The sequence below is a fragment of the Pongo pygmaeus genome, chromosome 20 (assembly GCF_028885625.2).
Source record: "Pongo pygmaeus isolate AG05252 chromosome 20, NHGRI_mPonPyg2-v2.0_pri, whole genome shotgun sequence".
NCBI lineage: Eukaryota > Metazoa > Chordata > Mammalia > Primates > Hominidae > Pongo > Pongo pygmaeus.
The window spans coordinates 52110749-52135993 of NC_072393.2; the positions used below are offsets into that span (position 1 = coordinate 52110749).

Genomic DNA, 25245 nt, shown 5'->3' on the forward strand with positions numbered 1-25245 from the left:
CTGGAGGTGTATATGGGTTTCTGAGTAATTAAAACATTCATAAGCAGAATAAAATGCATTCTCAGAAAACTAGAAATGTCAGGGAACTTGCTTAACTTTGTAAAAGGCGTCTACAAAAATCCTACAGCTAACATCATATTTAATGGTAAAGATGGAATGTTTTCCTCCTAAGGTCGGGAACAAGGCAGGAGAGTCTATTTTCACTACTTCCATTCATCTTTGTACTGGAAGTCCTAGCTAGTGTAATGAGGCAAAAACACATACAGATTGGAAAATAAGTGATGAACTGTCTATTTACAGACATTGTTGCCGATGTAGAAAATCCCAAGGAGTCTATAAAGAATTCGTAGGACAAATAAATGAGGTTAGCAAGTTCACAGACTACCAAGTCAGTTAATATAAAATAATAAAATGTATTTCTGTAGACTATAAACAGTAGTCTGTGGCACAATTCAAATTTGAATTGTTGACTGTCTGTTTGAACAATTCAAATTTGAAATTAAAAGTAATTTAAAATTGTATCAAAAATTAAATATCTAGGCCTGAATCAAACAAAATATGTGTGGATCTGTATGCAGAAAAGTTAAAAAACTGATGACATAAAGATCTAAATAAAAGGAGAGATATACTGTAGCCATGGATTGGAAGACTCATTGTTAAATGTCGGTATTCTTCACCTTGATATGTACATTCAAAGCAAACTTAACAGCCTTGGAGGATATTTCTTTCTTTTTTTTTTTTTTTTTTGCCAGGGGTGGGGGGTCAATATTGTAAAGCTGATTCTAAAATGTGTAAGGGAAGGCCAAAGAACTAGTATAGCTAAGACAATTTTGTAAAAGAAGAGCAAAGTTTAGGGACCTGATTCTGAGGCTTTTTATAAAGGTGTAGTAATCAAGACAGTATCTTATTGGTGAATGGAAGAACATATAGATCGATGGAATGTAATGGAATATCCAGAAATAGACCCACACAAAAATGGCCAATTGAGTTTTCCTTTTTATCAAAAGTAGGAAAACTTATTTTGTAGAGGGGTTGGTTTTAAAAAAATATTTAGATTGATTTTGTTGGATAAGCAATGTATGAATATATATGTCCTATTCAAAATGATAGAAGTCCATAGAGCTGAAAGTGAAAGTCTCCATTACCTCACCCCAATCAGTTTTTGTTTTGTCGTAATTTTGTTTTTTTCTTTTTCTTTTTTTTTTGTGTTTTTAAATTTTATTTTATTTTAAGTTCTGGGATACATGTGCAGGACATGCAGGTTTGTTACATAGGTCAACGTGTGCCATGGTGGTTTGCTGTATCTATCAAGCCATCACCTAGTATTAAGCCCTGCATGCGTTAGCTATTTATCCTGATGCTTTCCCCTCCCCTGCCCCCACTGACAGGCCCCAGTGTGTGTTGTTCCCCTCTCTGTGTCCATGTGTTCTAATTGTTCAGCTCCCACTTATGAGTGAGAACATGCAGTATTTGGTTTTCTGTTCCTGTGTTAGTTTGCTGAGGATAATGGCTTCTAGCTTCATCTATGTCCCTGCAAAGGACATGATCTCATTCCTTTTTATGGTTGCACAGTATTCCATGGTGTATATGTGCCACGTTTTCTTTATCTAGTCTATCGTTGATGGGCATTTGGGCTGATTCCATGTCTTTGCTATTGTGAGTAGTGCTGCAGTAAACATACATGTGCATGTATCTTTATAATAGAATGATTTATATTCCTTTGTGTATATACCCAGTAATGGGAATGCTGGGTCAAATGGTACTTCTGGTTCTAGATCCTTGAGGAATTGCCACTGTTTTCTACAATGGTTGAACTAATTTACATTCCCACCAACAGTATAAAAACATTCCTGTTTCTCCACAGCCTTGCCAGCAACTGTTGTTTCTTGACTTTTTAAATAATCACCATTCTGACTGGCATGAGATGGTATCTTGTGATTTTGATTTGCATTTCTCTAATGATCAGTGATGTTGAGCTTTTTTCCGTATGTTTGTGTGTCACATAAATGTCTTCTTTTGAGAAGTGTCTGTTCATATCCTTTGCCTACTTTTTGATGGAGTTGTTTTTTTTTCTTGTAAATTTGTTTAAGTTCCTTGTAGATTCTAGATATTAGATCTTTGTCAGATGGATAGATTGCAAAAACATTCTCCCATTCTGCAGGTTGTCTGTTCATGCTGATGATAATTTCTTTTGCTGTGCAGAAACTCTTTAGTTTAATTAGGTCCCATTTGTCAATTTTGCTTTGGTTGCAACTGCTTTTGGTGTTTTGGTCGTGAAATCTTTTCCCATGCTTATGTCCTGAATAGTGTTGCCTAGATTTTCTTCTAGGATTTTTATAGTTTTGGGTTTCACACTTAAGTCTCAAATCCAATCCATCTTGAGTTAATTTTTGTGTAAGATGTAAGGAAGGGGTCCAGTTTCAATTTTCTGCATATGGCTAGCCAGTTTTCCCAGCACCATTTATTAAATAGGGAATCCTTTCCCCATTGCTTGTTTGTGTCAGGTTTGTCAAAGATCAGATGGTTGTAGATGTGTGGACTTATTTCTGAGATCTCTATTCTGTTCCATTGGTCTGTGTGTCTGTTTTGGTACCAGTACCATGCTGTAGCCTTGTCATATAGTTTGAAGTCAGGTAGTGTGATCCCTCTAGCTTTGTTCTTTTTGCTTAGGATTGTCTTGGCTATATGGGCTCTTTTTTGGTTCTATATGAATTTTAAAGCAGTTTTTTTTCTAATTCTGTGAAGAATGTCAATGGTAGTTTGATGGGAATATCATTGAATCTATAAATTACTTTGGGCAGTATGGCCATTTTCATGATACTGATTCTTCCTATCCACAAGCATGGAATGTTTTTCTATTTGTTTGTGTCCTCTCTGATTTCCTTGAGTAGTGGTTAGTAGTACTCCTTGAAGGGGTCCTTCACATCCCTTGTTAACTGTATTTCTAGGTATTTTATTCTCTTTGTAGCAATTGTGAATGGGAGTTCATCCATGATTTGGCTCTCTGCTTGTCTATTGTTGGTGTATAGGAATGCTTGTGATTTTTGCACAATGATTTTATATCCTGAGACTTTGCTGAAGTTGCTTATCAGCTTAAGGAGCTTTTGGGCTGAGACAATGGGGTTTTCTAGGTATAGGATCATGTCATCTGCAAACATAGACAATTTGACTTTCTCTCTTCCTATTTGAATACTCTTTATTTCTTTCTCTTGCCTGATTGCCCTGGCCATAACTTCCAATACTGTGTTGAATAGGAGTGGTGAGAGAGGGTATCCTCGTCTTGTGCCAGTTTTCAAAGGGAATACTTCCAGGTTTGCCAATTCAGTATGATATTGGCTGTGGGTTTATCATAAATGGCTCTTATTGTGAGCTATGTCCCATCAATACCTAGTTTACAGAGAGTTTTTTTTAACATGAAGGGATATTTAATTCTATCAGAGGCCTTTTTCTGCATCTATTAAGACAATTGTGTGGTTTTTGTCATTAGTTCTGTTTATGTGATGAATTACATTTACTGATTTGCATCTGTTGAACCAGCCTTGCATCCCATGGATGAAGCCAGCTTGATCGTGGTGGATAAGCTTTCTGATATGCTGCTGGATTCGGTTTGCTAGTATTTTGAGGATTTTTGCATTGGTATTCAGCAGGGATATTGGCCTGAAGTTTTACTTTTTTGTTGTATCTCTGCCAGGTTTTGGTACCAGGATGGTGCTGGCCTCATAAATGAGTTCAGAGAGAAGTCCCTCCTTTTCAATTGTTTGGAATAGTTTCAGAAGGAATGGTACCAGCTCCTCTTTGTACCTCGGGTAGAATTCAGCTGTAAATCCATCTGGTCCTGGGCTTTTTTTGGTTGGTAGACTATTTATTACTGCCTCGACTTCAGAACTTGTTATTGGACTATTCAGAGATTTGACTTCTTCCTGGTTTAGTGCTGGAAGGGTGTATGTGTCCAGAAATTTGTCCATTTCTTCTAAATTTTCTAGTTTATTTGCGTAGAGGTGTTTATAATGTTTTTCTGATGGCTGTTTGTATTTCTGCAGGGTCAGTGTTGCTATCCTCTTTATCGTTTTTTATTGTGTCTATTTGATTATTCTCTCTTCTTTTTTAGTCTAGCTAGCAGTCTGTTGATTTTATTAATTTCTTTTCAAACCAGCTCCTAGATTCATTGATTTTTTTGAAGAGTTTTTTGTGTTTCTATCTCCTTCAGTTCCATTCTGATCTTGGTTATTTCTTGTGTTCTGCTAGCTTTGGGATTTGTTCTTGGTTTTCTAGTTCTTTTAGTTGCAATGTTAGGGTGTTGATTTGAGAGCTTTCTAGCTTTCTGATGTAGGGATTTTAGTGCTATAAATTTCCCTCTTAATACTGCTTTAGCTGCATCCCAGAGATTCTGGTACATTGTCTCTTGTTCTCATTGTTTTTAGAGGACTTCTTTATTTCTGTCTTAATTTCATTATTTATCCAGGAGTCATTCAGGAGCAGGTTGTTGAATTTTCATGTAGTTATGTGGTTTTGAGTGAGTTTTTAAATCATGAGTTCTAATTTGATTGCACTGTGGTCTGAGAGACTGTTGTGATTTCAGTTCCTTTGCATTTGCTAAGGAGTGTTTTACTTCCAATTATGAGATCAATTTTTGAGTAAGTGCCATGTGGCACTGAGAAGAATGTTTATTCTGTTGTTTTGGGGTAGAGAGTTCTGTAGATATCTATCAAGTCCACCTGATGTAGAGCTGAGTTCAAGTCCTGAATACCCTTGTTAATTTACTGTCTTAATGATTGTCTAATATTGACAGTGGGCGTTAAAGTCTCCCGCTATTATTGTGTGGGAGTCTAAGTCTCTGTAGGTCTCTAAGAGCTTGTTTTATGAATTTGGGTGCTCTTGTATTGGGTGCATATATATTTAGGATTGTTAGCTCTTCTTGTTATATTGATCCCTTTATGATTATGTAATGCCCTTCTTTGTCTTCTTTGATCTTTGCTGGTTTAAAGTCTGTTTTGTCAGAAACTAGGATTGCAACCCCTGCTTTTTTCTGCTTTTCATTTGCTTGGTAAATTTTCCTTCATCCCTTTATTTTGAGCCTATGTGTATCTTTGCATGGAGATGGGCTTCTTGAATCTTGAATACAGCACACCAGTGGATCTTGACTCTTTATCCACATTGCCAATCTGTGTCTTTTTTTTTTTTTGAGATGGAGTCTCGCTCTGCCGCCCAGGCTGGAGTGCAGTGGCATGATCTCAGCTCACTGCACTTCCGCCTCTTGGATTCAAGTGATTCTCCTGCCTCAGCCTCCCAAGTAGCTGGGACTACAGGTGCATGCCACCATGCCTGGCTAATTTTTGTATTTTTAGTAGATATGTGGTTTCACCATATTGGTCAGGCTGGTCTCGAACTCCTGACCTCAGGGGCTCCACCCGCCTTGGCCTCTCAAAGTACTGGGATTACACAACATGCATGAACCACTGTGCCAGGCCCAATCTGTGTCTTTTAATTGGGGCATTTAGCCCATTTACATTTAAGGTTAATGTTGTTATGTGTATTTGATCCTGTCATCATGATGCTAGCTGGTTATTTTGCAGACTAGTTGATGCAGTTTCTTCATAATGTCATTGGTCTTTGTACTTCAGCATGTCTTTGCAGTGGCTGATACTGGTTTTTCCTTTCCATATTTAGTGCTTCCTTCAGGAGCTCTTGCAAGGCAGGCCTGGTGGTGATGAATTCTCTCAGCATTTGCTTGTCTGAAAAGGATTTTATTTCTCCTTTGCTTATGAAGCTTAGTTTAGCCAAATATGAAATTCTGGGTTGGAAATTATTTTCTTCAAGAATGTTGAATATTGGCCTCCACTCTCTTCTGGCTTGTAGGGTTTCTGCTGAGAGGTCCACTGTTAGTCTGATGGGCTTTCCTTTGTAGGTGACCTGGCCTTTCTCTCTGGCTGTTTTAACATTTTTTCCTTCACTTCATTCTTGGAGAATCTGATGATTATGTGTCTCTGGGTTGATCTTCTCATGGAGTATCTTACTGGGATTTTCTGGATTTCCTGAATTTGAATGTTGGCCTCTTTGCTGGGTTGGGAAAGTTCTTCTGGATGATATCCTGAAGTGTGTTTTTTAACTTGGTTCCATTCTCCCCATCTCTTTCATGTACTCCTGTCAGTCATAGGTTTGGTCTTTTTACATAGTCTCATTCATAGTTCTTGGAGGTTTTGTTTGCTCTTTTTCTTTCTTTCTTTCTTTCTTTTTTTTTTTTTTTTTTTGAGACAGAGTCTCACTCTGTCACCCAGGCTGGAGTGCAGTGGCACAATCTCAGTTCACTGCAACCTCTGCCCCCCGAGTTCAAGTGATTCTCCTGCCTTAGCCTCCTGAGTAGCTGGTATTACAGGCGCCTGCCACTGCGCCTGGCTAATTTTTGTATTTTTAGTAGAGATGGGGTTTCACCATCTTAGACAGGCTGGTCTTGAACTCCTGACCTCATGATCCACCTGCCTCAGCCTTCCAAAGTGCTGGGATTACAGGGATGAGCCACCGTGCCTGGCCTTGTTCATTCCTTTTCATTCTTTTTTTCTCAGTCTTGTCTGCTTCCCTTATGTCAGCAAGATATTATTCAAGCTCTGATATTTATCCTTCTATTTGATACCTGTGTTCACATCACGAAGTTCTTATGCTGTGTTCTTCAGCTCTGTCGGGTCATTTATGTTCTTCTCTAAACTGGTTATTCTAGGTAGCAGCTCCTATGACCCTTTATCATGGTTCTTGGCTTCTTTGCATTGGGTTAAACATGCTCCTTTAGCTTAGCAAAGTTTATTACCTACCTTCTGAAGCCTTCTGTCAACTCATCCATCTCAGCCTCCACCCAGTTCTATACCCTTGCTGGAGAGGAGTTGTGATCATTTGGAGGAGGAGAGGCACTCTGGCCTTTTCAGTTTTCAGTGTTTTTTCATTGATTCTTTCTCATCTATATGAGTTTGTCTAGTTTCAGTCTTTGAGGCTGCCGACTGTTCATCAAGGAAAATGACAAGACAAGTCTCAATCATTTTAGGAGATTTATTTGCCAAAGTTAAGGATGCACCCGGGAAACAGGTCTATGCCTTTCTCTGAAGATGATTTTAAGGGCTCCAAATTTAAAGGGGAAAGGGTGGGATATTGAGAAGTATACAGTTTTCATGCAAGTGAATCTGCATTTTTACGTACAAGGACATAAAAGGGGCAGAGGAAAAATGTGGGGAATCAGCATTTTACATAAGATAACACAAACAGAATGTGGTAGGGAAACAATCAGATATGCATTTGTGTCTGTGGGCCAGGATGACAGCACCTGGAAAGATAAGCTATCAATTTGCATTGCCATGGTGAAGTTTTAACCATTCACTAGGAATATCCTTGTGGGCAAATATGGAGGAGGCATGTAGCTTTTCATCTTGTAACCGTCTTATTTAGGAACTAAAAGTGGGAGGCAAGTTTGCATGACCCAGTTCCCAGCTTGACTCTTCCTTTTAGCCAGATGCATTTGGGGTCCCAAAATTTAATTTCCTTTCAGTGTTTTTTTTAATTCATTCTTTCTCATCTTCATAAGTTTGTCTAGTTTGAGGCTGCTGACCTTTGGATGAGGTTTTTGTGGTGACTTGTTTGTTGATGCTGTTGTTGTTGCTTTCTGTTAGTTTGTTTTTCTTCAACAGTCAGGCCCCTCTTCTGTAGGACTGCTGTAGGACTGCTTCTGTAGTACTGCTGTAGGACTATTCTGTAGGACTGCTGCTGAGAGTTCACTTCAGGCCCTATTCACCTGGGTCCCTTCTGCAGCTGGAGATGTCACCTGAGGAAGCTGGAGAACAGCAAAGATGGGTGCCTGCTCCTTCCTCTGGGATCTCTGTCCTCGAGGGGCATTGACCTGATGCTAGTAGGAATGCTCCTGTATAAGGTGTCTGGTGACACCTGGTTGGGGGGGGGGTCTCACCCAGTCGTGAGGCACAGGATCCGGGACCCACATAATGAAACACTCTAGCTGTCCCTTGATGGAGGGGATGTGCTGTGCTGGGGGGAAACCCACTCATCTGGGCTGCCTGGATTCCTCAGAGCTAGCAGAGGGAAAGACTAAGTCTGCTGGTTTGTGGAGGCCATGGCCACCCCTCCCCCTAGGGGCTCAGGCTTAGGGAGATCAGAATCTTTTCCCTAAGGCCCTGCTGGGGTAGCTGAAGTTCCTGCAGGGAGGCCTCGCCCAGTGAGGAGGGATGGGTCAGGGTCCAGCCTAAAGAGGCAGAGTCCACGATCTGCCACAACTGGTGTGCTGCACTGTGGGGAATACCTCCTGGGTCCAAGCCACCCAATCTCCCTGGCACCAGCAGGGGAAAAACGGCAGCCCCGAGCTGTAGTGATGGCTGTTGCCCTTCCCCAGTGGGGGTTCAGCCTTTTAGGCAGCAGCAGTGATGGGAGCTCAGACGTCATAAGCAGCAGGCAGCTGCAGTTGCAGTGATGATGGCTGGCCCTCCTCCCCAGAACTCGGTAGTCTTAGGCAGGCTCTGGCCTAACAGCTGTTGAGACTGTGCAGCGCTGTGGTTGGGACCTAAGGCCCTGGCGGCGTGGGCTCATGAGTGAGATCTCCTGATTCACAGGTTGCACAGATCCATGGAAAAAGCACAGTTTCCAAGGCTAGGTAACATTGAGGTGGGCAAATAAAGAAAGAGAGAATATTAGAGAGAGAAAAATAAGTTTAAAAAAGGCAAGCTTTCTCTACTATGCTGACACATCCCAAGGGCAGTAACAGGCACAGCGTGGACCCGGGCGAGGACCTGATAACATTATCTAAGTGGCTGGAGCTGGAAGGAATGTGCTCTGGAGACTTTCCCAGGGGTAATGAAGAAATAAATTTTCCCTGCGTCTTTAGCATAAGTAAAAGTCCCTTTGAACCCCCTCCAGTGTGTGATTGTACCCACTCTGCAAGTTTTATGAAGTCCTGTTTTTCTGTAGCTAATTGTCATGTGCGTCTGTGTGAAGAGATCACCAAACAGGCTTTGTGTAAGCAATAAAGCTTTTTAATCACCTGGACGTAGGCAGGCTGAGTCCGAAAAGAGAGTCAGCAAAGGGTGGTGGGATTATCGTTAGTTCTTATAGGTTTGGGATAGGCGGTGGAGTTAGGAGCAGTTTTTTTGCAGGCAGGGGGTGGATCTTACAAAGTATATTCTCAAGGATGTGGAGAATATTACAAAGTACCTTCTTAAGTGTGGGGGAGAATATTACGAAGTACCTTCTTAATGGTGAGGAGGGTGTATAGTACAAAGTACATTCACAAGGGCAGGGGAATATCACAAAGTACATTATTGCAAGGGCAGGGAGGGTGTATTGTCACAAAGTCAATTGATAGGGTGGGGCAGGAACAAATCACAACGGTGGAATGTCATCAGTTAAAGCAGGAACTGGCTGTTTTCACTTCTTTTGTGACTCTTAAGTTGCTTCAGGCCATCTGGATGTATATGTGAAGGTCACAGGGGATATGATGGCTTAGTTTGAGCTCAGAGACCTGACATTTCAGTCTTCTTATATTAATAAGAAAAATAAAACAAAATAGTGGCGAAGTGTTGGGGCGGCAAAATATTTTTGGGGGTGGTATGGAGAGATAATGGGCAATGTTTCTCATGGCTGCTTTGAGCAGGATTAGGGGCAGCGTGGGAACCTGGAGTGGGAAAGATTAAAGAAAGATTTTGGGGTAAGGGGTGATATTGTGGGGTTGTTAGAAGGAGGATTTGTCATATAGAATGGTGATGGCCTGGATGCAGTTTTGTATGAATTGAGAAACTAAACGGAAGACACAAGGTCCAAATAAGAGAAGGAGAAAAACAGATATTAAAAGACTAAGAAATGGGAGGACCCAGGACATCCAATTAGAGAGTGCCCAAGGGGGTTCAGTGTAATTATTTGCTTGGTTGGCGAGTTTTTGGGCTCAATCCTTGAGTTTTTGATGTTGTCATATACCAGGCCAGATTGATTTAGGTAAAAGCAACTCTCTTCTTTTAAAAAATATACAGAGTCCCCTTTTTTTTTTAGCAGTAAGTCGAAGCCTCGGTGATTTTGGAGGAAAAAGAAATGCAAAGCCAGCAATCATTTGTTAAAGAAGGTTTAGAAATGGCTAGGAGAGAGTGAGTGAGATTGATAGTGTGGTGGAGATAGCTGGGGAGAGGTAGAGGGTGGCACAGTAACGGGAATGAGAATAAGAGTGAGTGTAAAAGTAAAGAATAGGACTTCATCAGGGTGAAAGTATTGGAGTGTGCCCTGTCAGCAAAGATCATCTATCCACTCCAAGAGGGAGTCAAGAGTGGCGGATTGGGGATAGTACTAGGAGATATCCTCTGCGATGGTTTGGAGGAAAAATGTAAACCGGCAGTGTAAACAGGGGCACGACACTTATGAGTAGCTGAGAATGGTGAATAGGAATATGACTAGACAGAAGATAGTAGAGATGACAAGTTTTTGGGGTGCAGTCCAAGTGGGAGGGTTGACTGCGTAAAGCTCTGTTGGGAAGAGTAGGGTAAGGAAGAAGAGACCTAATAAAAATGATAGGATGTATTAGGCTTATAAGGGTTACTATTATCCTTTAGGAATGCGGGTGAGTTTAAGGGAAGTAGGGTTGAGTACTTGCGACTTCCAGGAGGAAGAGGAGAGATCAGGCTGGCTGTCTGATGGACAAAGCTTTATTCTGGAATGGTGAACCCAGTGGGGAGGGTCCTGCAGGCAGACAGCAGTTGGGGTACTAGAGATGACTAAGTAGGGTCCAGTCCATCGAGGTTGTAGAGTTTGAGGGGTCAGATTTTTACCAAGAACTTATCATCCAGCTAGGGTGTCTTCATATGGCTGGGAATCTGGAGTAGGCAAGAGAAGATTAGCAGCCTGGCAAATTTCCTGTCTAGCCTGCTGGAAGACTGGAAGATAGTCGCCTAGAGGGCTGGTGTCTGGGGCGAGGTTGGGTCCGAGCAAGCAAGTGCGTCCATATAAAAGTTCAAATGGACTGTACCCTGTAGCATCTCGAAGACAGGCTCTAATTCTGAGAAGGGCAAGAGATAAAAGTACTGTCCAGTCCTTTTTAAGTTGGAGGCTGAGCTTGGTGAGGTGTGTCTTTAAAAGACCATTAGTCTGTTGTACCTTTCTTGAAGCTTGAGGACAGTAAGGGCTGTGAAGGTTCCACTGAATACCAAGAGCCTGAGAAACTGCTTGGGTGATTTGACTAATAAAGGCTGGTCCGTTATGAGACTATATAGAGGTAGGAAGGCCAAACCGAGAAATTATGTCTGACAAAAGGGAAGAAATGACTGCGGTGGCCTTCTTGGATCCTGTGGGAAAGTCCTCTATCCGTCTAGTGAAAGTGTCTACCCAGACCAAGAGGTATTTTAGTTTCCTGACTCAGGGCATGTGAGTAAAGTCAATTTGCCAGTCCTGGGCAGGGGCAAATCCCCAAGCTTGATGTGTAGGGAAGGGAGCGGGCCTGAACAATCCCTGAGGAGTAGTAGAATAGCAGATGGAACACTAAGAAGTGATTTCCTTGAGGATAGATTTCCACGATGGAAAGGAAATGAGAGGTTCTAAGAGGCAGGCTAGTGGCTTGTAACCTTCATGGAAGAGGTTCTGAAATGATGACAGAATAGAATGGACCTGTGAGGCTGGAAGCAGGTATTTTCTTTGGTCCAAGAACCATTTGCCTTGTGTGAGAGGAGATTGATAGGTAGAAGTTACAGTGGGAGAGTAGGTGGGAGTGACTGATGAGAAGGAGAAAAACTGGCCATGAGGGATAGAAGTTGGAATGCTAGCTGCTTCTTTAGCTACCTAATCAGCATAAGCATTGCCCTGAGCAATGGGATCTGATGCCTTTTGATGGCCCTTGCAGTGAATGACTCCAGCTTCCTTTGGAAGTAAAGCGGCCTTGAGAAGAGTTTTTATCAAAGATGCATTAATGATGGAGGACCCTTGTGTAATGAGGAAACCTCTTTCAGCCCATATAACAGCATGGTGGTGCAGGATATGGAAGGCATATTTAGAGTCAGTATAAATATTGATGTGTAGTCCTTTTGCAAGAGTGAGGGTTCGAGTTAAGACAATGAGTTTGGCTTGCTGAGAGGTAGTGGAGTGGGGCAGAGCAGTAGCCTCAGTGATAGATGTGGAAGATACTATAGCATAGCCTGCCTTTGCTAGTGATTGGTGATTAGGCCTGGTGGAACTGCCATCAATAAACCAAGTGTGATCAGGGTGAGGAACAGGAAAGAAGGAAATATGGGGAAATGGAGTGAATACCAGTTGGATCAGAGAGATACTGTCATGGGGGTCAGGTGGGGTATCAGGAATAATGTGGGAGGCTGGATTGAAGTCTGGGCCAGGAACAGTGGTAATTGTTGGAGACTCAACAAAGAGTGAATATAGCTGAAGGAGCCAGGGGGCAGAAAGTATATGCGTCAGGTGTGTGGAAGAAAATAGATTTTGGAAGTTATGAGAACTGTAGGGAGTGAGTTGAGCATAGTTTGTGATTTTGAAGGCCTCTAAAAGTTTTAGAGCAGCAGCAGCTGCCGCACGCAGAGATGAGGGCTAGGCTAAAACAGTGAGGTCAAGTTGTTTGGACAGAAAGGCTACAGGGCGCAGTCCCAGCTCTTGTTTAAGAATTCTGACTGCACAGCCCTGTACTTCAGCTGTGTGTAATGAAAAGGGTTGGGATGAGTTAGGGAGAGCAGCTTTTAGGGTTGTTTTTTAAGGAATGGAAAGGGGAGTGGGGAAAGGATTTAGGATTTATGGGGTCAGCTAAGTTTCATTTTGTGAGTTTATATAACGGTTTAGTCAGGATGGCAAAACTAGATATCCAAAGGAGAAAGTACCTTAACCATGCCTAGGAAGGAAAGGAGTTGTTTTGTAGAAGGGGTTGGGGTTTGGGAGATTAGCCGGACACAATCAGCAGGGAGAGCACGTGTGTATTTATGAAGAAAGATGCTGAGATAGGTAACGGATGAGGAAGAAATTTGGGCTTTGGAGGGGGATATGCAATATCCTTTTGAGAACAGATGTTGGAGGAGCAGGAGGGTGTCCTGTTGTGAAGACTTGTAGGATGGGCTATAAAGTAGAAGGTTGTCAAAATATTGAATAAGGTGAGAAGCAGATGGACAGAAAGAAAGTAAATCATGAGAAAGGGCTTGACTGAAGTAATGGGGGCTGTCCCTGAAGCCTTGCAGCAGTACAGCCCAGGTAAGTTGCTGGGACTGATGGGTGTCAGGGTCAGTCCAAGTGAAAGTGAAGAGAGGCTGGGATGAAGGGTGTAAAGGAATAGTAAAGAAAGCATGTTTCAGATCCAGAACAGAATAATGGGTTGTGGAGGGAGGTATTGAGGATAGGAGAGTATATGGGTTTGGCACATGGGGTGGATAGGCAAGACAATTTGGTTGATAAGGCAAAGATCTTGGACCAGCCTGTAAGACTTGTCTGGTTTTTGGACAGGTAGGATAGGAGAGTTGTAAGGAGAGTTTGTAGGCTTTAAGAGGCCATGTTGTAACAGGCTGGTGGTAACAGGCTTTAACCTTTTTAAAGCCTGCTGTGGGATGGGATATTGGCGTTGAGCATGGTAAGGGTGATTAGATTTTAATGGGATGATAAGGAGTGCATGATCAGTCACCAAGGAGGGAGTAGAGGTATCCCATGCTTGTGGATTAAGGTAGGGAGATACAAGGGGTGGATGCGAAGGAGGCTTTGAACTGGGGAAAAGGGTGGCAGTGAGGTGTGGCTGTAGCCCAGGAATAGTCAGGGAAGCAGATAATTTAGTTAAAATGTCTTCACGTAATAAGGGAACTGGGCAAGTGGGGATAACTAAAAAGGGGGGCATAAAAGAATGTTGTCCAAGTTGGCACCAGAGTGGGGGAATTTTAAGGGGTCTAGCAGCCTGGCCGTCAATACCCACAACAGTTATTGAGGTAAGGGGAACGGGCCCTTGAAAAGAAGGTAATATGGACTGGGTAGCCTCTGTATTGATCAAGAAGGGGATGGACTTACAGTTCACTGTAAGAGTTACCTAAAGCTGTGATGGTCCAGGAGGTTTCCAAGGTGATTGGGCAGCGTCAGTCTTCATCTGCTAAGCTGAGAAGATCTGGGAAGGAGTCAGTCAGAGATCCTTGGGCCAGAGTTCCAGGGGCTCTGGGAGTGGCTGCTAGGCAAGTTGGACAGTCTGATTTCCAGTGGGGTCCGCACAGGTGGGACACGGCTTAGGAGGAATCCCGGCCTGTGGGCATTCCTTGGCCCAGTGGCCAGATTTCCAGCACTTGAAGCAAGATCCTGGGGGTGGAGGTCCTGGAGGAATGCCTGGCTGCTGTGGTTTAGGCGTTTCAAAGTTCTTGTGTGCTAGAAATGTGTGGGTGGCGGTTTCTCTCACAGTGGAGGCAAGTAATTGCAACTCAGAAATACGTTGGCACTTGGCTGCCTCTTTTTTCTTATTGTACACCTTGAAGGTGAGGTTAATTAAGTTCTTTTGTGGGGCTTGAGGGCCGGAATCTAATTTTTGGAACTTTTTCTAATGTCGGGAGCGGATTGGGTAATAAAATGCATATTGAGAATAAGACAGCCTTCTGGCCCCTCTGGGTCTAGGGCAGTAAAGCATCTAAGGGTTGTTGCCAAATGGGCCATGAACTGGGCTGGGTTTTTATATTTGGTGAAAAAGAGCCTAAATGCTAACTGATTTGGGAAAGGTCTGATAGAGAAAAAGGAGCATTAACCTTGACTATCTACTGTGGGCTCCCAAGCCTTTACGCGTCCCCAACCCAGCCCTGACTCTCTGAGTCATCAAGGCCTGAGGACAATCTGTGTTCCCAGTGATGGCACATGGCCCGCTGTTATGTCTCTGCTGTGTCCTCAGCAGCACATCGGGGTAAGGATGATTAGGTTTTAATGGGATAGTAATGGGCGTGTGCTTGGTTGCCAGGGAGGGCGTAAAAGTGTCCCATACTTGTGGGTTAAGGTTGGGGGATACAAGAGGAAGATGTGAAGGAGGCTTTAGGTGGTGGAGAAGGGCAGCACTGAGATGTGGCTATAGTCCAGGAATAGTCAGGGTAGTGGATAATTTTGTTAAGATGTAAAGGATCATTAACCTTGACTATGCCTTCAGCTCCAGCCACCTCTCTAAGAGGAAATTGTTGGGCAGGTTGGGGAGGGCTAGTCGTGGAACAAAACTGTAAGCTGGACTGGTTATGAGTGGGGGAGGTGATAGAAGGATTATAGGGTGGGAGAGTGGAAGCTGAGGAAGAACTGGGACCTGGCTTGGCCTGGCGAGGAGCAGACTGGGGAGGAGGGGAGAGGTCAGATGAGTCTGTAGAAAAGGATTCAAAGGACTCAGAGCTTGGGGTGGAGACTGAAGGAACAGACAGGAGAGAAAGAAGGATTTGGGATGAGTTGCATTGGGAGCAGAGACTAGGGAGGAACCGAGGTGTAAAAGAATGCCTGGACATCAGGCACCTCAGACCATTTGCCCATTTTTTGACAAAAATTATCTAGGTCTTGTAGAATGGAGAAATCAAAAGTGCCATTTTCTGGCCATTTAGAGCCATTATCAAGTTTGTATTGAGGCCAAGTAATGTTGCAGAAGAAAATAAAATGCTTAGGTTTTAGGTCAGGTGAGAGTTGAAAAGGTTTTGAGTTCTTAAGAACACAGGCTAAGGGAGAAGAAGGAGGAACGGAGGGTGGAAGGTTGCCCATAGTGAAGGAGACAAGCCCAGAGAAAAGAGAGGGTAGAGACATGGAGGAGGAGGGGGTGGTACTTGCCACCCAGGGGAGGTGGTACTTGCCACCCAGGGGAGGTGGTACTTGCCACCAAGGTGAAGGATCAAGGCAGGCATCCCTGCAGTGATCAGACGTCTCTGAAATGTGGGTGAATAATCAGGCAGGCGTCCCCACAGTGATTAAACACCAAGGGAAGACTGTCTTCCTGAGTCCATGACCAGCGCTGGAGTTTTGAGTTTATGGATAACACACGTCTCCTCTGTCTCTACCAGAAAGGGAAAGGAACCAAAATTAAGGAAGGGAGAGATTGAAGGGTGGAGCGACAGCAAGAGAGATTGGAGAAGAGAGTGAAAAGACCGCTTACCTGATTTGAAATTGGTGAGATGTTCCTTGGGTTGGTTGGTCTGAGGACCCAAGATGGTAGGTGGATCTCCTCATGGAGTGAGGGTGAGGACAGGGGACTGGTCTCCCGGAGGAGTCCCCCTGCCCCGGGTCTTTGACACCAAATGTCACGTGTGTCTGTGTGAAGAGACCACGAAACAGGCTTTGTGTGAGCAATAAAGCTTTTTATTCACCTGGGTACAGGTGGGCTGAGCCTGAAAAGAGAGTCAGCAAAGGGTGGTGGGATTATCATTAGTTCTTATAGGTTTGGAATAGGCAGTGGAGTTAGGAGCAATTTTTTGTGGGCAGGGGGTGGATCTTACAAAGTACACTCTCATGGGTGGGGAGAATATTACAAAATACTTTTTTTTTTTTTTTGACGGAGTCTTGCTCAGTCGCCCAGGCTGGAGTGCAGTGGCGCAGTCTTAGCTCACTGCAAGCTCCGCCTCCCAGGTACACGCCATTCTCCTGCCTCAGCCTCCTGAGTAGCTGGGACTACAGGTGCCCGCCACCACACCCAGCTGATTTTTTTTGTATTTTTAGTAGAGGCGGGGTTTCACCATGTTAGCCAGGATGGTCTCAATCTCCTGACCTTGTGATCCACCCACCTCGGCCTCCCAAAGTGCTGGGATTACAGGCGTGAGACACCACGCCCGGCCCAAAGTACCTTCTTAAGGGTGGGGGAGAATATTACAAAGTACCTTCTTAAGGGTGGGGAAGGTGTATCATAAAAAGTGCATTCACAAGGGCGGGGGAATATCACAAAGTACGTTATCACAAGGGTGGAGAGGGTGTATTGTCAGAAAGTCAATTGATCAGTTAGGGTGGGGCAGGAACAAATCACAATGGTGGAATGTCATCAGTTAAGGCAGGAACTGGCTATTTTCACTTCTTTTGTGGATCTTCAGTTGCTTCAGGCCATTTGGATGTATACGTGCAGGTCACAGGGGATATGATGGCTTAGCTTGCACTCAGAGGCCTGACACTAATAACTGTAAGTTTCTGTTTTTCATCTGAGCTGCATAACAAAGGTCACAAGACACACTCGAGTGAGCCTAGATTGTAGCCATCTAGGCACCACAGCAAAGGACATAAGTTTGGGCAAGACTCCTTTGAGCAAAAGCTAGATAACAGCCATCGGGGCCGCATAGCAAGAGACACACATAAACCTGAGTTATGAACCTGTCACTGTTTGATAAACTGCCTTTGTTCTGCTTCTGTACATTCACTTTCATGCCACTCAGAAGAAGGTGTATAAGCAAGACCCTGTCTTTGTTCAGGGCCCAGTTTTTAGATGTTAAGTCTGCTGGGTCTGAGTGTACTCAATAAAGATCCTCCTGTATTTCACCCTGAGGTCTCTCTGGTCCTCCTGATTTCTGCAACAACACAATCACTCAGTGCCTTTTTTGGCTGAGGGTGGGGGCTCCCCTTGCCCCCTGCGGCTCTCCAGTGTTGGTTTTATGATACATCAAAGACTGTAATATTATACTTTCATATTCTCATTGCTTGTTTCATATCAGTGGCTGCAATTTTTCCAAATAATTTAGTATACAGTTAAAGTGGCAATGTAGAGTTTGCTTAATGGACTTGTTATAATTAGGAACCAGTTTTATACACAGAGAATCCATAAAAATACAACTTTTTTGCTATTTTATCCTTTCGCTATGCAAAAAGTTGTTCAACGTTTACTGTAGGTGTTTGTTTTAAGCATGCAAATACAGTTTATAGTGGAGATACCTTCTGACAAGAAGTAAACACCCAGAAGTGATTTTTGTCTTCATTAGAACTCATTACTATTTGTCTTTTTTCCAGGATGATATGATACATCATGTTCTTACATTTTAAAATTCTGTTTCTATATGTAATTTAAATAAAAACTATTTTACTTACACAGTTAGTGTTTCATTCTGTATTTAAATTTCCTGTAAGAAATATTCCTTGATTTAATAATGAGGAGCTTTATTTTTTTTTAAATATGGTGACATGTTTCTGTATAATTATGTATAATTTTTTTACTTCTAGCAATGTAAATAAATACTGAGTCATTTATTCTTTATTGCTCACACCCCAGGGTAGTTGTGGAGTTATCTTACATGATATAAGTACCGTCTTTTGCAGTACTTCATACTCTTTGTTTGTTTTGTTATAGCCAGAACATTATAAAATCCAGTTCTTAGATCAGACATATGTTGAAAGTAACCCTTTTTCCACTTGAATTGTTAAATTGTTTAATCTAGCGTCTTTACTCCTACAACTTGCAGTACTAGTCTTTGTTCCAGCACATTGGATGTCACGTCTATATCAGTTGGTCCTGTCCCAACAGTGGCAGAATGATATCAAAAAGTGAAGGTCTCAGTATAATATGAAGCCTCAGTTTTTAAAATAAGTATGTATATCTGTTGGATATTCTGGTGGTAGTCTCAAAAGGATGACCTGATAACCTGACAGGCATCTTTAATTAATGGGACAACACTGAGAGGTATTTATACGACAATAAAAAGAGAATAGAAGAGTTAAGCAATAAGCCCCCCACACTGCTCTGTGAGCATAATGGATAAGGTGTGTCTGCCAAAACATAGGGAAATACATCTTTCTTCTAGCACTCATGCCTCATTAATGGCTGTAACAGTTTCACAGTCATGGTGTCCATGTATATGATACTAATGGCTATGATTAGATGAGTCACATCTTCATTGAGAAGCTCAATAGGTATTGTTATGGGCATAGATACCAATCAGGTTTACTACCAGCCCTGTAGCTGAGACTGGTGTTAATATGTGTATCTAATCCTAGAGGATCCATTGAGCCACTGACTAACACAAAAACAAGTTTTGCCATTAGAAAAATCTATTAATAGAAACCCAAACCTCACCATTATGAAGTATATCCATGTAACAAACCTGTAAATGTATACCCCGAGTCTGTACAAATAAAAAATAAAAATAAAAAAGATTACGTTATGATGAAATGGTGAAACAGAAAGCTTTGTTACATGGAACTTTTCCTGTTGCATTCAAAACTGCTTCATTAAATAGTCCTCCAGAATAGACTCTATGACTTTCAAAGCTAGGAGAAATTGGAGTGACCAGTTTATTCCTTTTATGGAGAATTATCCCTGAGATGCTGAACGTCTATGTGTCAGAAGCTCCCAGCTAACTTTCAAAAGGCAGTTTAATTTCCAATAATACTAATTCAACAAAACTGAGAGTTTAAATTAGGCAATTTAACTAATAGGCAAGTATTCTTTGTTGTGCTTCACATTTATTTTGGAGGTCCAAGATCTGCAATTATGACAAAAACCACCACCACCACCTGAGGGTACATTCTGTTTGGCCTTAAATAATTATAGTGGCCCCCACCCCGTGTCAGAAATTGGTTTCAGAGTGGACTAGTGACCCTGTTTTTCCAATGAGAAAGGAAAAAAGCTATGGGGCTTCTAGGAAGGTCCCTCCTTCCTAAGAAAAAGACTGAGAATCTCTTTGGATCTCTGGACATTGCTGTGTTTGGATGTGATACCAGAACTGTTCCATCCATGTGCCAGGAGCCTGGAGGCGAAACCAGTACAGTCAGGACCACAAAGCAGAGATGAACACAAGCTGGGACCTTGAGGACATGGATGAGCAGCTGAATCAAGCAGCCCTAAAACTTGTTTGACCTTAGAACTTTCAAATATGTTAGAGAATAGATTTTCTAATAGCTTAAGCCTGCAGAGGAGGAGTGGGAATGGACAGCCTGTCACTGTGATTGCTGCCAGTGGCTGAAAGTGATTTGGAAGAATCATCACATTCTGGATGTAATGTAATGTTTTGGTTTGGTTTTTACAAATCTGCTATCAAATCAATGATGTGGCTCATACTTGGTGATGGTGTCAAGGAAATACAGTGCATTAGAGCTGCTGCTCAGAGTGGAAACGTGCATTTTAGGGAAGAGGTCAGTTCCTTCAAAACACTTGTAAGTTTGTTTTAATACCAATTGAAATACAAATGGAATTTTCTTGGAAAAAAGAAAAAGTCTATTAATAAATTGAGAGAGAATTTCTATTTGGGTGCACCCATAGGAGAAAAATCCCATTGCATTCCATCTTTTCATCAGGGCAGCAATAAATATCATGACTAAAACACAGCAGTCATAGAGTGTGTGAAATACATCTGAGATGAGACCCAGACTGCTGGTCAACACATCATAGAATGATTCTACAGAGGCAAAAAGCGTTCCGTCCTCTCTTAGAGGGAGATGAAAAGACATTGGTAGACAAAATGAAGACCTAGCACTCACTACCACTCCTCCAGACAGGATGTGTTCTGCACTTTCCTGGTATGCCATTTTGTTCATAGCCTGAAGTCAGACTGTTGTTGGATGTATTCAGAAATTTCCAAAGCACTAATAAAAACAGGAAGGGATCTATCGTGGGGACATTTGGAAACTTCCATTTTGACTGAACAAATGGAATCCACGTAGATATCCAGGATTACGACAAAGAAGATAAGCATTGTGGAAGCCATAAAGAGAAAAAACCAAGATTTATCTTTAACCTGAGTTGTCACAGGAAAGACAATGACCCATGGACACAAGAGAAGCAGGAAATAAGATGGGATAAAGCTTGAAGACTTTTGGCTCCACTGATGTCTATAGAGAGCTTTCTGGGAGCTGTATGAAAACCAACTTTATACCACAAAGCCAAGACTAGCAATAATATTCCATGCTTGTTATCTGCCATGCCTAAGAAGGCAATAGTTGTGTAAAGCATGTAAGTTAGAGCCCTGAACTACCCTAATTAAATGGGGTGGTGAGCCGTTTTAGCCTTGAGATCATCACTGTCAAAAAGCAGCAATAAATAGATAACAGCAATAATGAAGAAAGCAGTCCCCTGTGTTGAAGTTCTGCTCTGTGTTACAAAAAGAGCTTGGTTTATGGCTGTATTTCTCAGAGATGAGAGACAAAATATACAGACAATGGCCAGACCACATATAAAAACAGAACTCTGACCCATAACCTACAGCAGCCTGCCTAGGAAATCAACCCACTTTTCTACAATAAATATCCCAGGAAGCCACTTGCTGTAAGTCACACTTGTAGGAAGTCAGACTATCTCTAGTAACAATCCAGGAAACTAAACAATAACTCCAGTAACAGTCAGCTCCAAATGGCCAGGACTTGATTAATAACTGACAGCTTCCCAAATTTTTGTTCCTGTTTCTAACTTAGGAGCAACCTAGGAAAGCCAAATATGTACCCTAAACCAATCCCATAGGATGCCGTGCATCTAGTTAGCTATCCTTAGCTTCCCCATGCCAACAGCCTCCAATCAGGCAACATGTGAAAAAAAGGATGATACCTTTTCCACTATAAAGCTTTCCTCCTCCTCTGCTGGTCTTTGAGTCTCTCCCAAAATGGAAGTGGTGGTGGCTGACTTCTTTGTTGTAGAATAGATAGCCTTTGCTTTCTCATTTGGTTAGTCTTTATTTTCACAGAAGTTATTGGTGAACTCCATTTATTAAAGTCATGGGTGCTGATATGGTTTGGCTCTGTGTCCCCACCCAAATCTTACCTTGAGTTACCCCAAGTGTTAGGGAGGGACATGGTGGGAGGTGATTGGATCATGGGGACAGCTTCCCTCATTCTTTTCTCCTGATAGTGAGTGAGTTCTCCTGAGATCTGGTGGTTAAAAAGTGTGGCGCTTTCTCCCTCTCTCTCTCCTGCCACCATGTAAGATACGCCTTGGTTCCCCTTTGCCTTCTGCCATGATTGTAAATTTCCAGAGACCTTCCCAGCCAAGCGGAACTGTGAGCCAATTAAACCTCTTTTCTTTATAAATTACCCAGTCTCAGGCAGCTCTTCATAGCAGTGTGAAAATTGACTAATACAGGTGCTTTTTGAAAATGCAGATTCCTGGACTCCCCACAGGTTTACAGAATCAGAATCTCTGGGAGTGAGGCCCAGAAATTTGCATTTTCATCCATAGCCCTAGTGACTCTCATGCATACTAATATTGAGGACCAGTGTCCTAGAATATTTGGTGATTATCTTTCTCTGGCATTTGTATTACAACTATGTTCATCCATAGCCCTAGTGACTCTCATGCATGCTAATATTAAGGACCAGTGTCCTAGAATATTTGGTGATTATCTTTCTCTGGCTTTTGTATCACAACTATGTTATGTGTATGAAATACCTAACTATCCCCACTTGTGTGTTTCAAAAGGTCCTTTTGCCTACAGGAGCAGGCTAAATCTCATGACATTCCCCACACTCAATCCTCACCCAGAATTCCTGAGCTCTGGGGAAGGTGCCATCTCCAGCCTGGTTTGCAAGCCAGAAACACAGGCTCTCTCTTACAGGGAAAATGAAAATACATTTTAAAAATGTGAATAACTCCCAAAATATCAGGTAAGGCACATAAAATGAAAATCAGGCAGCATCAGTAGAAAACACAAGACAAAATGAAATGCAACGAATCACTGGAAATGTTGAGGGAAATAGCAGTTCTGGGTCGGGGAGGCAGAAACAGCTACAACTTGGGAGCTGTGGCCAGTGTGTTCTCTGAGAGGTAGCTATGCAGACCCAAGCTAACAGCCAACCCCAGAAACCTCTGAGGGGGAGAATCTGGTGACTCAGCCTGAGTGGGAGCAGTTTCACTACCCGACTCTCTGTGTAATTTAATCTTGTGTTTGTAGCCAATACCTAGCCAATACAGAAAATTAATGTATGGGAGGAGGCCAGCTGCTCTTGACATGGAAAGTTCAGATTATTTTCAAGCTTCAAGAAGGGAACCAGCGACAGGGAGAAATGAGTGAGTAGAGCCACTTACCAGCAAAAAGTGTTGGAATTTTTTCTATACTACTCCAGCCCCTCATTGCAGGGCTGCTGTAGAGAACTGATGTCCCCAGTTCTGCCCATCTCAGGTATACTCCAGGAGGCTTGCTGGCTGACAGCTTCCTTGCTCTGCCGCCTGTGTGAAGGGCCTTCCACTCCTGTTCTCAGGTCTTGGTGACTGATGATGGGTCCGTTTTTCCTTTTGTTGGTGTTATAAGTGGGACTGTTAATTCTATTTTTGGATTGTTCATTTCCCAATCTTTTTTTTTAATTATTATACTTTAAGTTCTAGGGTACATGTGCACAACATGCAGGTTTGTTACATATGTATACATGTGCCATGTTGATGTGCTGCACCCATTAACTCATAATTTACATTAGGTATATCTCCTCATTTCTCAATCTTTTAAGATGCACTAAAGAATTTTCTCTGTGAGTGTGAGCTTACAGAAAAGAGCTCTCATTGTCTTTCTGGCAGTGACACCATTGATAATGCGTTGCTGGCAATATCTACCTGTGGTTTTCTGTAAAAATGCTGTGAGTTTAAGGACATTTACATAATAGTCTGACTGGGAAATCCTAGATTTTAGTAATTAAAAAAATACATTGCTTTGCCTCTAGCAAATAAGAACAATGTCTCTTTGCTGATTCAGATATATTGAATCTTTCCAAAACATTTGCTTTAGTTAAAGAAATTTTTAATTAGTATTATTCTAATTAGAAGAATTTTTAAATTTTTACAGATGAGGTTTCACTATGTTGCACAGGCTAGTCTCGAACTTCTGGCCTCAAGGAATCCTCCCTCAGCCTCCTGGGTTGTGGGGATTACATGTGCATGCCACTGAAGCGGGCCAATTAGTATTTTTTTAATGGACAAATTATAATTGTGTGCATTTGTTTGATACAATGTGATGTTCTAATTCATGTAATGGAGTTCTGGGAAAGGCATACCAACCTACAGTGGTACCTTTGTGGAAAGATTAAATCAAGCTAATTAACATACCCATTACCTTGCTAATTATTTTTAGTTTTAATAGAGCCAGTAAATCTTTTCATGCTCGAATTTAACTTATATTAAATTATTTATATTGTACAACTTACACAAATTAAATTAACTAACTTGTTTATCTTATATTAAATTAGGCAATTATAATAACTAGTAAAAATTTTATATACTGGTTTGGCATAAACTTAGTTGGTTGGAGTAAAAGTAGACAAGGATTCGATTCTAAAATGAAGCCTTAAAATCTTGAGCTTTATTTTGACTATTTTTTTCTCATTATGTAAGGTACTTTATTTTTAAAATAATTTTAAGCTTTAATTGAGCTAAGCTTATTCAGTAAGGTTTTCAATATACCTAGAGAATAAAGGTTAATTGAGGCTGCAGTTAGGAAGATTTCTCTCTTTTTAAATTTTTATATTTTGTAGATATGAGGTGTCACTATGTTGCCCAGGCTGGTCTTGAACTCCTGGCCTCAAGTGATCCTTTTACTTCTGCCTCTGAAAGTGCTGGGATTACAGGTGTGAGTCATTGCACCAGACCAAGAAGAATTCTCTTAAAAGTCATTTTTTTTTTCTGATTGAATTGGTGGTTTCCAGTCCCTTCTTTTTTGTTGTTGTTTGTTTGTTTGTTTGCTTGATTTTTTAAGAGACAGAATTTGTGCTGTCACCCAGGCTAAAGTGCAGTGGTATAATCATAGCTCACTGCAGCCTCAAACTCCTGGGCCCAAGGGATCCTCCCACCTCAACCTCTCAAGTAGCTGGGACTACATGCATATGCCATGAAGCCTGGCTAGTATATATAAAAAAAATTGTAGAGACAAGATTCTTGCTCTGTTGCTCAGGCTGGTCTCAAACTCAAGGCTCAAGTGATGCTCCAGCCCTGGCCTCCCAAAGTGCTGGGATTACGGGCATGAGCCATTGTGCCCTACCCCAGTCCCTTCTGTTACCAACTTTAGTTTACGAATGTGTCTATTTTCCTATTCAGCTATGTCTGTCACACACGCACGCACGCACGCAAGCACGCACGCACACACGCACCACACACACACACACCCTGTATAGTTTCCAGGTTGTTTTTGTTTTAAGAGAGATGGAGTCTCATTATATTGCCCAGGCTGGCCTGGAACTTTTGGGCTCGAGTGATTCTCCCACCTCAGCCTCCTGAGTAGCTGGGACTACAGGCATGAGCCACAGCACTTGGCTTTCCAGGTGTCACATTGACAATAGGGGGTCTCCTACAGCATTTCAGAGAATCTTCCTTGAGTGGCATAGCCCAGGAAGTTACACCACGCTGTTGTTCTCACACATGGGCAGATTTCTGCAGTCAAGAAAATTAGA

At 42.1% G+C, this 25245-nt stretch overlaps 1 protein-coding gene across 4 annotated transcripts in view; it reads left to right on the top strand.

Moving 5' to 3' along the window:
- The window catches only part of IGFL2 (IGF like family member 2), a 123082-nt gene that overhangs the window by 18308 nt on the left and 79529 nt on the right, over positions 1–25245 (top strand). The window contains exon 1 of one of the 4 annotated variants that reach the window (XM_054466268.1): positions 22767–22882. The exons of the other annotated variants lie outside the window; for them this stretch is intronic. Within the exon in view, the coding sequence (XP_054322243.1) occupies positions 22798–22882 (85 nt within the window). The 5' untranslated portion in view covers positions 22767–22797. Of the gene's footprint in view, positions 1–22766; positions 22883–25245 lie in introns of those variants that run through there. 4 annotated transcript variants of the gene reach the window in all.